Source organism: Schistocerca americana, chromosome 4, assembly GCF_021461395.2.
Source record: "Schistocerca americana isolate TAMUIC-IGC-003095 chromosome 4, iqSchAmer2.1, whole genome shotgun sequence".
In the NCBI taxonomy this organism is placed as follows: Eukaryota; Metazoa; Arthropoda; class Insecta; order Orthoptera; family Acrididae; genus Schistocerca; species Schistocerca americana.
In genome coordinates this window covers 841,064,364-841,077,655 of record NC_060122.1, presented here as the reverse complement: position 1 = coordinate 841,077,655, position 13,292 = coordinate 841,064,364, and the positions used below count along the sequence as shown (strand labels likewise).

The 13,292-nt window shown below is 38.5% G+C and overlaps 1 protein-coding gene across 2 annotated transcripts in view; it reads left to right on the top strand.

Moving 5' to 3' along the window:
• LOC124612410 (nuclear pore complex protein Nup155) overlaps positions 1–13,292 on the top strand; it is a 254,444-nt gene that overhangs the window by 22,163 nt on the left and 218,989 nt on the right. For both annotated transcript variants that reach the window (XM_047140603.1, XM_047140605.1), the window contains one exon: positions 2,078–2,241. In XM_047140603.1, the coding sequence (XP_046996559.1) occupies positions 2,078–2,241 (164 nt within the window). The remainder of the gene's footprint in view (positions 1–2,077; positions 2,242–13,292) is intronic.

Here is a 13,292-nt window from a genome sequence, read left to right as displayed (position 1 = left end):
CATGACTACAGGAGGTGCGATGGTGTAGTGGAAACAGTTGATGACGACGTCATTGTACGTGTTAATGACTCCAGTGAGGGTTGATTTAATACAGACACAGCGGAACACGCGAGCTTATCCCACGCGGACACAGCAGATAATGAGTCTTTACATACAAACACAGCTGAGAGTGACTAAAATAATTTGACAAACATGTTTCGTGCAGTATGTAAATGTTGTATATATTGAATTACATTGGTTTTCTATCAGAAAGAGTGTTTGTAATTTATATCATTTCTGATAGTTGTTATGCGCTTTGTAGAGATAAATGTCTTCAGTTTGAGCATTCACTATCACCATACTTCACATCTGCTTTCACTGAAGCACGAAACATGGGTTTGGGCTGGCTGCCCTGCGAGAGTGAGGCGGGGCATGTCCCCCCACCCCTCTCTGCTCCCCTCTACAGCCCTAGTGTGAACTGAGATTTCTTCCAACTACTGGACACAGCTTCTTGTTTGAGGAATCTCTGATGGATTATGGTTAACAGAGGGGCTAACTCGGCCACAAATTGGGTATAGAATCGGATAGGAATTCCGTCGGGCCGTGTGGCCTTGTCCGATTTTAAAGATTCCAGTTGTTTCTCATTGCCACTGACACTAATCACTATTTCACACATCTTTTCAGTGGTATGAGAATTAACTTGGGACAGTACTCTTGGCTTTTCTTTTTGAACTTTTGAAAATATAATTATGCATTTCTGCTTTTCCATTGCTACCCTCAATTTCAATTCCTGTCTTGTCCATGGGCGACTGAACACTAACTTGGTGCTACTAACTGCCTTTACGTGTGATCAGAATGTCTGTGGGTTTTGTGAAAGATCTTTTGACAATATTCTGCAATGGAAATCATTGAGGTTTTCTCACATTGCTCTCTTGACTGCCAGGCACGTTTCATTCAGGATCTCCCTGTCTATATCCCTGTGCTTTGTTTTATTCCTATAATGGAGTAGTCCGTTTCTTTAGAAGTTTCTTTATAGTGGCTGTATACCATGAAGAGTCCTTCCCATCATGAACTATTGTAATTGATACATATCTATCTGGTGCATGGTCAGCTGTTTTTTTAAACTTGAACCATAGTGCCTCTACATCCTCTTGCTTTGTTGCAAAAGTTTAAATAATGTTCCTTATTAAGAAACAACATTACTGCTGCTTCATCTTGCTGAACACTTAAATCTTTTACTTGTTTTAGATATCCTTTGTACTTAGGTATACATTGTTGCTGTAACTACCTCATGGTCACTGATGCCAGTTTCAATGCAGAGATCTTCAAGGTGATCAGCACTCTGTTTCCATTGGATCTAATACGTTTCAGTCATGGGCAGGGTTTCAAATTATCTGTTATAGGTACTTTTCAATAGAGGCATTTAGTAATATTTCACAGCTGATGGATGGTCAAACTTTCCTCCAATGATTACTGTATGATTGGGGTACTTACATACAAGCGAACTGAGGTTTTCTATCTTGGATTTTGGTTTCTTGTGTACTGTGAGAAATATTCCACCACCTCTTCCCATTAACCTAGCATTTCAGTATGCACTTAAATTTTCCCCAAAGATCTCACTCTTGTCAGTTTCAGGTTTTATGCTCCTCTCTGTACATAGTATTATGTGAGCTTCCCTGATTTTTAGGAGCACTTCAAACTCTGGCACTTTGTTCTAAATGCTTCAGCAGTTAACCACTAACATTTTAATACTCTCACCTGTGGGAGGTGTATCATCTGATCTTACTGTTACTCCTGGTTTTCCTACAGCTATCATTATCTGACTGGGTGGAAAGTCACCTATCTAAAGAATCCTTGTGTGCACTCCCCCCCCCCCCCCTCCCCCCCCCCTCCCCCCCCCTCCCCCCCCCCCTTTCCCATGCAGTCAGCGGCTACCTGGGTAGCTTAATTGTATGTGTTGCTCTTTATAGTTTAATAGTTCACTTATTCCTGAATAATATTTAAAGTTGAACTGCATTGGACATCATAGTGAATGTTTGTAGAGAAGGTATTCGCATGACTGTTTCTGTTTTTAATATTATTTTGTACCTTTTTTTAGGTCAGACTTGGCATACTTTGATGGCCTGGGTGAAACTATAGTGAGCATTGGATTAGTCAAACCCAAACCTGGAGTGTTTCAAACTTTTGTAAGATACCTTTTGATACTTACAACAACTGTTGAAATTGTTGTACTTGGAGTCACATTTACAAGTAACAGAGATGGTAAGTTTACAGTTTTTAGTGTACGTAATAGAGCTGTGCGAATGTCTTAATTTAATAACTAAGCTTTACATTATTCCCTGAACACTAAATTATGGGGTATACAGTTTCCATTCCAGCATATGAAAGCCAGCATAATTAATTAGAAACTGCTTTCACTAGTGAATTCAGTTATGTAGGGAGTTATGCATTTACAAAACACCAATGAAATCAAGTAAAAGTGTTCAAAATAAAAAAAAAAAAAAAAAGTGCAGTAGATGCGTTTTTAATGGATTGATTTCATATAAAGTACAGAGTACATCAGATTAAGAGACACAGAACCAAGTACATTATTTTCATTGAAGTGTGCTGTTGTATAAAATTTACAAAAAGAAAATAAAACTTAAGTTATTTAGAGTATTATTTTGACGTGTATCTTTTCAAGCAGGGTGTGAATTTGAAGCTTCCACTTCAAACCTTAACTGCAGTCATGGAGCATGCTAGAGGGACAAATATGAAGTCATGAATTACTCCTGAATGTCACTTTTTGCCTTAACTGATGCTCAGTTGACAGCATAGAACATATGTCCCTTTTCTTGCCTTGTTAATACCACCGAAGTAGGATAGTGTGTACTCCCTCTGTACTACCCCTTTCCCTGTAGTCCCATGTTTGAAACAGAGCATTCTTCCTCAGATTATTCCATATAATTTCTTTTATCTAACCACTTCAACTTTTCATTTCTTTACGCACATGTTTTTGTTTCTTGAGTCTCGTACCGATGTCGCGGATGAACGGAAAGACCATCATCTTCATGTAACTCAGTGAATGATTTTGATCAGTGAACTGATACTGTACAATTTACCTCCAATATTAAGATAGCAGAAAATTGTAGATTGGGTTTTCCAGTATAACTAATTTTACACCTTCTGTGAATTATAATACTGTATTTACCCAATTATGAGACAACCTGCTTCTTTTTAAGAGGCTCCTTGTGAAAAATTTTATTTTTCACATATTCTGACTAATCAAATTACAAATGGTTTTATCGACATTATGTGCCTAAAAAATTTGCATTATAGCTATTTTAAACTGAGGCCATTTATTGATTGTCTACATTTAAATAAAATATTAAAAAAGAATAGTTTACATAAATTCTAACTGAACTACCTTTTTTTCTCATCATCCTAATAATGCAGCTGTGAAATTTATGTCTTAGTTGTCACAAATATTTTGTTGTTTCTTCTGAATATATTGCAAAATCTGAGGTTGTGATTATGGTGGAACCTGAGAACGCAGCTGTTTTTTGCCAGTGGCATAAGGATGAGAATTTTACATCGTTTCTTGCTTCCAAACATTTGTCTCCCCACTGCTGTGTCATTGGCTGCACAGGACCAGCGGCTGACGCACCACCTTTTGTTCACGTCATACCTTACACTGAGTATCAGCAACATTGTTTCTAGGAATGTATAGGTATGCCACTCACCCCTAGCTAGATTTCTACAGACTCCTGCAGAAATGTCTACCATTGTTATGTGTTTGCCCAATTTTAAAGTTAATTCAGATGGATTCAGGCAAACTGCAGTTTAAATCTGGCAGATGTTCATAAAAAGCCAAAGTATGCGCTGTAGGTTCCCATGGTTGGCAGCACAACATAATTTGCTGCCTGCTCGCAACTCCGCTCCCTGCAGTCCTCCTAGTTTTTGGTGAAGTCGGTATCACTGTTCCTTCTCCACCCCTTGCATAATGCTTTGTTCGAGCAGCTGTGAAACAGACTGCAGTATCTTCTAGGGTGCAGTTCCTATGTGTCACCAATAACTAATACATAAATAAAAGATCACAATCAAGATTTGATAAAATTGTCAAACTTTTGCTCACCCCGTGATCTAGCTACGTCTGTTGGTACTGTTGCCAAGACAAGTCTTGGCGCTGTAATTTATTCTTGTGATAACAATTACTGACAGTTTAATACAATTTATTTCGTTTCTTAGACATATAATTCTGGATTAATTTTCTTTCCTGTTTTGTCTGACTTCTTTCACCATCTTGTTCTAAAGCTGATTAAAAGGTGGTACAGTAACATTTTTACCCGGTATTCTAATGAGTGAAGAACGACCAAATTTATCATTTGCAGTCCACTTGGTAAATCATTACAGTATCTCATAATCAAATAAAATATTCACCTGCATTGAGACTCAAGTAATGTTTTTTGAGGACAACATGTTTGCCTTTCAATGTTAACTTTACTTAAAAAGCACCATGAATGTTTCTATATGGTTTCCATACAAGTTTGAGAAATCTTACAGCAAACTTATTGAAATACAACAGTAATTTGTAAAATGATAGCATTAAATTCTATTTCTTGTGTTTCACAAAATTTTCCAGTTTTAAGCAGAGCAATAGATCGTCATCGTTGCTAGTCCATACTTTCTCACATATCCCTTGCTCCTGCAACACAAGAGTCAAATGTTATGTGACTGTTTGAGCAAAGGCAATACCGTATAGAGTGCTTCGGCATATCAGGAAATCTCAAGCCCGTTTGAGCATGAGTTTGCCGTACCTGCCCTTCTCAATTCTTCAAACTAAATCTGCTCGGGACCCAAATAGCCCAAGCTTCATCAGTAAGTGTAAGCTGACCCCTATATCAATCTGTTAATCAATGTAAAAATGTTGACCTTTGTAGCATTAGTTTAATATGTGAATATCAGACAGCCCCATAGTTTTTGAATGGCGAATTTGAGAAAAAACCTTCTCTTATAAGAGAGTAAATCAGACACTCAGAATTTTCCAGCATCAGATGTAGCTATTTCATTCATGTGAGGTTTATAATTTAACTGCAACAGCTTCATTGCAATATTGTTCCTTTGTTAGCAATGCTCGGTGCTTACTTGATAGTCTGTAATGCAGCTCTCTTTACATTTATCATAACTTAAATATATAACAAATAATGCCCAGTATTTCAGCAACACCCATACCAAGAAGAAAAACCTGTTACAGTGTGTTCTTACCCAGCATGTGTTTGAATGTGTGACTTCTACCCTCACCCTCTCTGAATACATTCAGATAACTATGTAGTTGCAGTATTTCTATTTCTGTCATACTTCATTGTTCTTTATCACTGATCATTTCTGTTACAATGTACTTGTGGTGACAAATGTATTTTTACACTATTTTTGTCAGAATCCTTATGTTTATCTGTTGCCACAGGTTTTCATGGGGAAACTGTGTTCATCTGTTGCACATATTTTTTATTAGGCTGGACTCCAATTAGCTGCTGAAAATAATGGAACTAACACTATTTAAAAAGGCTGTTTCCGCCCCCTGTGATATTATCACAACTCCCCAACAAATAGTAGACAGATTCAATCATCAGATGTTGTGCTGACTTCACTGGGCAGTTGAATTGATATATATTTTTCACCATTTCTGTGAATTATTCTGTATCCTTTACTTCACAATGAGATTAATACTTCCGGAGAGTGTCTGTCCATACTTGGAGATGTTCTCTTGTTGCATCAACACACAGGAGTCTGCAGTGACTATGGGTGCGAGTATGGTTTGTTTAGGGGTAAGATGACTACATAAATTAAATGTATGGGTCAGAGGCAGCTCTCACAAGGGACCCATCCTGAAATTTTTACGGAGGTAATATACAGTGAAAGAAATGCACTGCAAATATTTTTTAAAAAAGTATTATTTAAAACTGCTGCAGGGTGTAAATGACCCGGGAAATCCGGGAAAAACCCGGGAATTTTTTCATCCGGGAGAAAACCGGGATAAACCCGCGAATTTTTCGGAACTCCGGGAATTTTTCATTGTTTTAGCTTTCAGTTAAATTTTTGTAATTTTGACAGCAGAATTGATTCTCTAACAAAGAATGTTATTGTATCCTGCTACTGGAGAATAATACTGCAGCAATAAAATATAAACTAGAGGAAAAAATAAAAGTTTAGTGCCAAAGGAAATGTGCAATTTACAGCAACAAAACACCGTGCACGCACAAGCTTCTGCAAATAGCAAACATATGTCAAAGGCCGTAGGGCGCAGACTGTAATTCTCCGTAACAATAAACTGCTTGCTATGAGCATGACATCACAACTCTTCACATTAGGTTCGTTTGACCAATTGCCAGCGGTCTGTTGCGCATGCGCATTTAACTTGCGTATAAGCAGTAGCTTCTCCCGCTACTTAAAGTTTGGCTGTTAGCTGTATCGGTAGTAGCAGCAAGCAGCCATATGCAAACGAGAAAAATTTTTCTCGCACGTCATAGCTGCCAGATCACGCTTGCACAGAGCTGTCTGAGTTGTAGTGGGGAGGGGGTTAACCTTCACGTGACCCGTGTTTACGTTAAGTGATTTCGCTGCTTCTCTTCATGTACAGCTCCCACGTCAAATGAAAACAAAACGGATTTCTGTAGCCGAGAGCTATGAAGTGAATTAAAATGCATTCACATAATTACGGAGGGCAAAAATATATTACTAATTTCAGTTTTCTGATTTTATTTTATTTCCAAGTTAGTAGCAGTCAAGCATTAATTGCCTTGCAGAACAGTGAAGTTATTTTTGCAAGTTTGCTAAAGAAATGTGGCTTTATTAATCTTTCCACTGAGGCAATGATTTTATTTGAAACGAAGTGTTTGATTCTACAGTATTGGCTAGTTCCAACTGTTCGCTGAATTTCAAGTGCACGTTATCATCTGCCATATATGGCATTTTGTCATAATAAGGAAGCAAAAATGAGATCGTAGAGTACTGGTGCTCCAAGAAAATTTACATCCCAAAAACCACATTGAAAAGCCTAATATCAGACGGGACCTACTTCTTGTGAATCTGGAAAAGCCAATTTGCACTTCAAGCCGAATTATACATTTTAGTATGGTTTACGAAATTCCGATGCTCTTTAGAGTATCCACTGATGCCCCGTTTATTTTATGGTGTAATCTAAGCTCTCTTAGTGCTTTATACACATGAACATACAGGCTTGCTACACCACTGCAGTTGCACACGCACAATAATACTTGTTTTCTGGCGCTCTCTCGCAACTGGTAAATCGAACCTATTTCTAACAGTCTCCGGATAGTATTGCGAACGGTGGTTAGAAAAGCGTTACTTTCTATGTAATTTTCTTTTTACGCAAGATGAATTATGTTACGTGAGAGAAAGTGGGATGGATATCTAAATCACAGAGCGTTCAAAACTGAACAGTTTGAGGACCAGCCACTTACAAGAATTTCGAACCAAGACATTTATGTCATAATTTTAAATTTACTGGCACGTTTGTGTGATGTATCTTAAAGTATAACACGCGCAAAAAAAGATCAATATTACATGTGAAAGCTTAGCTTCTGTTGTAGCATGTTAATCTTAGAGACTAATATTATATATGAAAGCTTAGCTTTTCTTGTAGATATACGGTACTGTGTACATTAATGTAAACAGTTAACTTTTCCTCTTGCATGTTTGCGCTATTTAACCAGTGATCTTGCTATTGGCTGACTATAACACGTGTCCTATGCTCTGAATAGCTGCAATTGTCGGCTGGCGAGATCTCATGGCTTGAGATATGACTTGCTTACAAAAGGACATCGCAACCTCGGTTTCAACGCTCCGGAAACTAACGCACTGTGTTTGGTGCAACTCGAATTTATACTTTCGTAATACGAAAATATGCAGCGTATATGTTGCTGCAAATGAAAGGTCTTTCCAAAACTTCTCTCCTTTTCTTTATTAAAAGTCTCTCCAAAACTTCTCTGCGCCGCCTTTCTTTCCCCCCCCCAGAGACATTGAGGAAAGAAAACTTAATGCTTTCAGGCTTGTCGCAGTAATTACCAGCTTTATAAAGACAGAATTGCGATGGAGTAAGAAATGGTCCTGGCTGTTGGTCTGCTTAGTGTGCTCTATATGGAGCATACTTAAAGCAATTTATAAAATGTGTTAGTGCAGACTGATAATGCATGAATGACTGAAATTTAAGAATACAGTACTGATAAACCTAAAGTGTCATGGAGATATCAGAAATTATATTGTCCAACAGTTGCCTTAGAAATACTTTCCACAGTCAGAAAAATTCCTTATTGAGAGTCACATTGGTTGTTCCAGGTGGAATCTGAGATATGTCAACAGTCTTTTCATTGTCCTGAAAGACAGAGGTATATTCGTGCTCACGCCAAGACTCCAACAAAAGCAATGAATTAATTCCTGCAAATGGTTAGAAACCATTTCAAATGAAATGTTATTTATTCTTTCCTATTTTTCCACATTTGATAAGGTTGACTGTAAGATTTTTACCACTAAACAGTTACTTCGTGAACAGTTGCTGTACTACAGTGCATTCAGCCCTAAGGCCAGAGAATGATCATATCAGACAGCTGTTATGTCAGTGGCTGTTGCAGAAATGTACTGCAGATCCAAGAAATTCAGGAAAGAGGACATCAACACAGCTTCTCAATCAACTTATGGGCAGGCATACTAGGCGATAGATTAATGGGGCCATACTTGGAACCACAGAAGTTAACTGCGATGCATTACATGGACTTTCTCATTAATGCATTGCCTACCTTGCTGGAGGCTGTGCCACTGCAGCAACAAATACAAATGTGGCTCATGCATGATGGCCCACCAGCACACTTTCATCACAGAGTGTGCAAACATCTGGCTTAAAGATTTCAGGACCACTGGATTGGTCCAGAGGACCCCGTAGAAAGTACATGTTTCTGGGCCCATGTTCATCACTGAGTAACTATTGTAACCTATATTCTTCTGAATCTGCTTAGTGTATTTATCTCTTGGTCTCCCTCTACAATTTTTACCCCACCCTTCCTCCAGTGCTAAATTGGTGATCTCTTGATGCCTCAGAATGTGTCGTACCAACTGATCTGTTCTTCTAGTCAGGTTGTGCCATAAATTTCTCTTCTACCCAATTCTATTCAGTACGTCCTCATCAGCTATGTGATCTACCCATCTAATCTTCAGCATTCTGAGACCCAGGACAAGGATGGGGATTAATTTATTGGAAACATGTGGAAGGATGGGTCATCTTGGTGTGTCCTTTATCATCGCCAAACAAATATTTTTATTCAGTAACAAGTCTGTCATAAGGCAACTAACACTAATACTCTTGCCAGATATGTACAAATAGTTAAGGTTTTTAAATTAATATCACAATGCACAAGGACATTTGCATTGTACATAAAATTACAAATGGTACTCGAAGAACATGTCAACTGTGTAATACAGTGGCTGCCTGAATACAAACAGTTAACTGATTAAATAAACCGGTGAGGGCACTCTGTTGGTGTGATTAGCATCACAATTGTGGGCGAAACCCACAACAGGCGTTGAATATAAGTTCAACAAACTTTAAATAAGACATTAAAATGCATACATCTCCACTGATTACTCTGCTGTCATATAGATGAGATGCGGCCAATGTAGTCAAATGCTACCCATGTATAAAAACCCAAGGAAACAGTAGTACTTCACTGGTAAGCCACAAGCCTGTTAAGGGGGAAACCACAGTAGGAGGCTGTTTGACATTGATTTTTTGGATGGGAAGAGTTAATTAGAATTTGATCAAATTTGACATCATTTCTTTCATATTTCAAACAATTTGTGTGAATTTTTTTTTTGAATAATTTCAGCCAAAAATAAGTTATGCTGTGATGTCTGCTGAAGGTTGTGAGTATAATTGTACATGCAGGTGGCCATTCAAAATCAAAAAGGTTTCGATTTTACATTAATAATTTATTTTCTAAGAATATGAACCTCAATGCAGGTGGAAAAAGATGAAAATTAAAAATTTTGCAGACGTTAGAACAATTTACTTAGATTTTCACAATTTTTTTCTCTAATTATGCAAAGAAAAATATCCTGAAAATCATGATATCATCTCACAAGTTGGTTCATATAATTTGTAATTTAATAAAGACTCGTACTATCAATTTTGACTGCACGCAAATGTGAAAAAAATGTCATTTAGAGATAAACACGTTTGAAAAATAAATTCTCGAAAACTAGAAATTCAAGGAAGTTAACTGTGGTGTCACTGCCAGACACCACACTTGCTAGGTGGTAGCTTTAAATCGGCCGCGGTCCATTAGTGCATGTCGGACCCGCGTGTCGCCACTTTCTGTGATAGCAGACCGAGCGCCACCACACGGCAGGTCTAGAGAGACGCACTAGCACTCACCCCAGTTGTACGGACGACGTAGCTAGCGATGCACACTGACGAAGCCTCGCTCATTTGCAGAGCAGATAGTTAGAATAGCCTTCAGCTAAGTCAATGGCTACGACCTAGTAAGGCGCCATAGCAATTGATAGTTATCGTATGAAGCATGTCTCAAGAACGATGTACCACAAGGATGGATTAAAGTTAAGTATTCCAGGAGCTACGTACTTTTCTTTATAGCATTCGTTACTTATCCTGTTTCAGACCTATCTCTAGCCTGCGTGAGTTAACGCGTGCCTTTCGGCTACTTCCGTGCCGTGGCTGTCTTGCTACGCCACAACATTAACAATAATGTAAAATGCTTACTGATCAATCTGCGCTTCCAGCACCATATAGCAATCCTTCTTCCTTTGTTTTGTGCTTACAGCAGTGCTTTCCGACTTCCCTTAGATTCAAATGAACTACGTCAATTTTGCCGCTAGGTGCGCTGGTTATCCATTTGTTCGTCATAATTGAAGCTTTGTGTGCCTGCTACAATTCCTGCCCCCCCTTCGTGACCATCAGAATTGATTAATTTCTTTCACTGAAAAAGCCCACTGCTAAATACGATGCCAATTCAACGACTTTTAGTCTGGAGTGCAAGTGTTTAGGAGCTAATCGCCAAATAATGGAATTCAAACTTCTATTCGCATTTTGTGTGTGGCCACCTAAACATCTCTCTTGTAATTCATCTGTTCATAAATCTCCATATATTGGAAGAATATCCTTCTGTACATGGGGGTGCAATGGAGTATGGTGCAGGTAATGTTCCATTCCAAGGGCTGTTCGTTTCTGCCACTAGCACCAGCTGTTTTCTCTCTCTGGGCAGTAATCATGTCGAGGATTTTCATCCTTAGAAATAATATGATAGTATGTCGCCATAATTGATTTTTTCATGTCTTGCGCTCAGTTCTGTGCTCATAAAATCTAAACAAATGTGAATTCCCCCTTGAAAAGACAGTGTTTTCTTGGATAGTTAAGCTAACAATTCATGCAATAAAAATTGGATTTTGTTTACTCTCCTAATGTGGTTTCCCCCTTAAGTACTTAAACTAACAAGACCAAAAGAATGACAATAAACTTCAAACAAACTGTACAGAAGAGCCGCGGAAGCATGTGTGACCCGTCAACACCTAGGCCTCACATGATGACCAGGAAACCGCTGAACCAGAAGGAAAACTCCCCCTCCCCAGACCAGCAGAACAGCAACATGTCAACAACTGCCAAACTGCCAATACTAAGCTGTCAAGATAATCCAAACAGCAAACAAATTTAATAGAAATTTACAAACACAGAAATACTTAAATGGCCAATTAAAGATTATTTTCAGGGAAACCGACTATTAAAACTTCAGTATTCGTGTGCCCCACTCATAAACATTAAGTCAACCTACCTAGCAATAACAAGAAACAATGTACAAGGTCATTTAAAAAAAATAATTACATAATAATTCAAACAAGATTAAATAAATCGTGATATACCTCCACTGGGGTCTCTTATGGACTAATATACACTGTAATTTGGATATGCACCAAAGTCAGGTGACCTGTTAAAGTGTACACTTGTAACCTGAAGGACTCCTCAATGTGGAGTAAGATAGTGTACACACACACACACACACACACACACACACACACACACACACACAAGCGCTTTGTACTGATAAGAGCAGCGCCATACGTCACACTTCATGCAGATAAGTAGCTGCTAACTGGGCGCGGCAGGAAGTAACGCACTGATAATCCAACATGGCAACCGGAAAAGACCCTTTTGCCAGCGGATCGCGCATAGTTAAAACTATAGCGCGATCCTCCGAGCTCTAGCGGCAGCCAGGCGAACTACGTAGGCTCTGGCACTGTATGTAGCTGCAGCTGCTAAGTCAACACAGCCATGCATATACACCCACCCACCTCCCCAGGGGTCGGAACCCCTGCAACCCACAGACATATTATAATTAATAAATAATTAATTTAGAGATCTAAAAGATAAGAAATTAAGGTCAAATTAGAGGTAGACTATAAAAAAAAAATTCACGAGATAGATAAGGATGCTTCGCAACTTTATAATGACCAATAAAATAAAAAAAAAAAAAAATTAAAAGCAATTAAAAGGTGAGAAATAAATAAACAAATACTAAACAAAATAGATCAAAAACTCTCCCAGAGAGCATCCCAGAGTGCCCCAGAGAACTAAAACACTAGGAAGAATCGCTTCTCAGCTTTTGGCAAGATCAATGTGTAGAAGTGTATATAAAACTAATAAATAACACACACACACACACACACACACACACACACACACACACACAACCCACATGTGTATACCTTTAGGCTGAACACACTTATCTTTAGTTACAGGCCAAATACAGTAACCCGCCCCAGAAAAGGCCATCAGGCCTACAACAAACAGAAATTACTATCAGTAATATCAAATACTCAATTATTTCAAGTATCAGATTACAGATTGCAAAATACTAGCTTGGTGCTTACAGAAACGTCCAGATTGATGCACACAGCTGAAAAAGTGTCGCTGAAAGGCATAAAGGAACAGGATTCCTGGCCAGCTCACACCATGGCAGAATTAACAGCTCTTAAGTACAGTACTTACTGAACACTCTTCATACATAATTGTAAATAAAAACCAAAGATGCAAATAGATTCAGGTAGGTGCCAGATGATACTGCCTTCCTGCATAACAAAGTTGTCCAGTAGTATCTTGACGTATTTAGCACACCACAGTTTAGTGATGCACATCATAACCAGGAGTCACTCCTTGCCCGCCAAACTTGACAGTCAACGCTGCAGGAAAATATGGTCCCCTACAAACCAACGGTCAATGGTTTCAACTCACCGCAGTCGCCAGGACGCCCAGT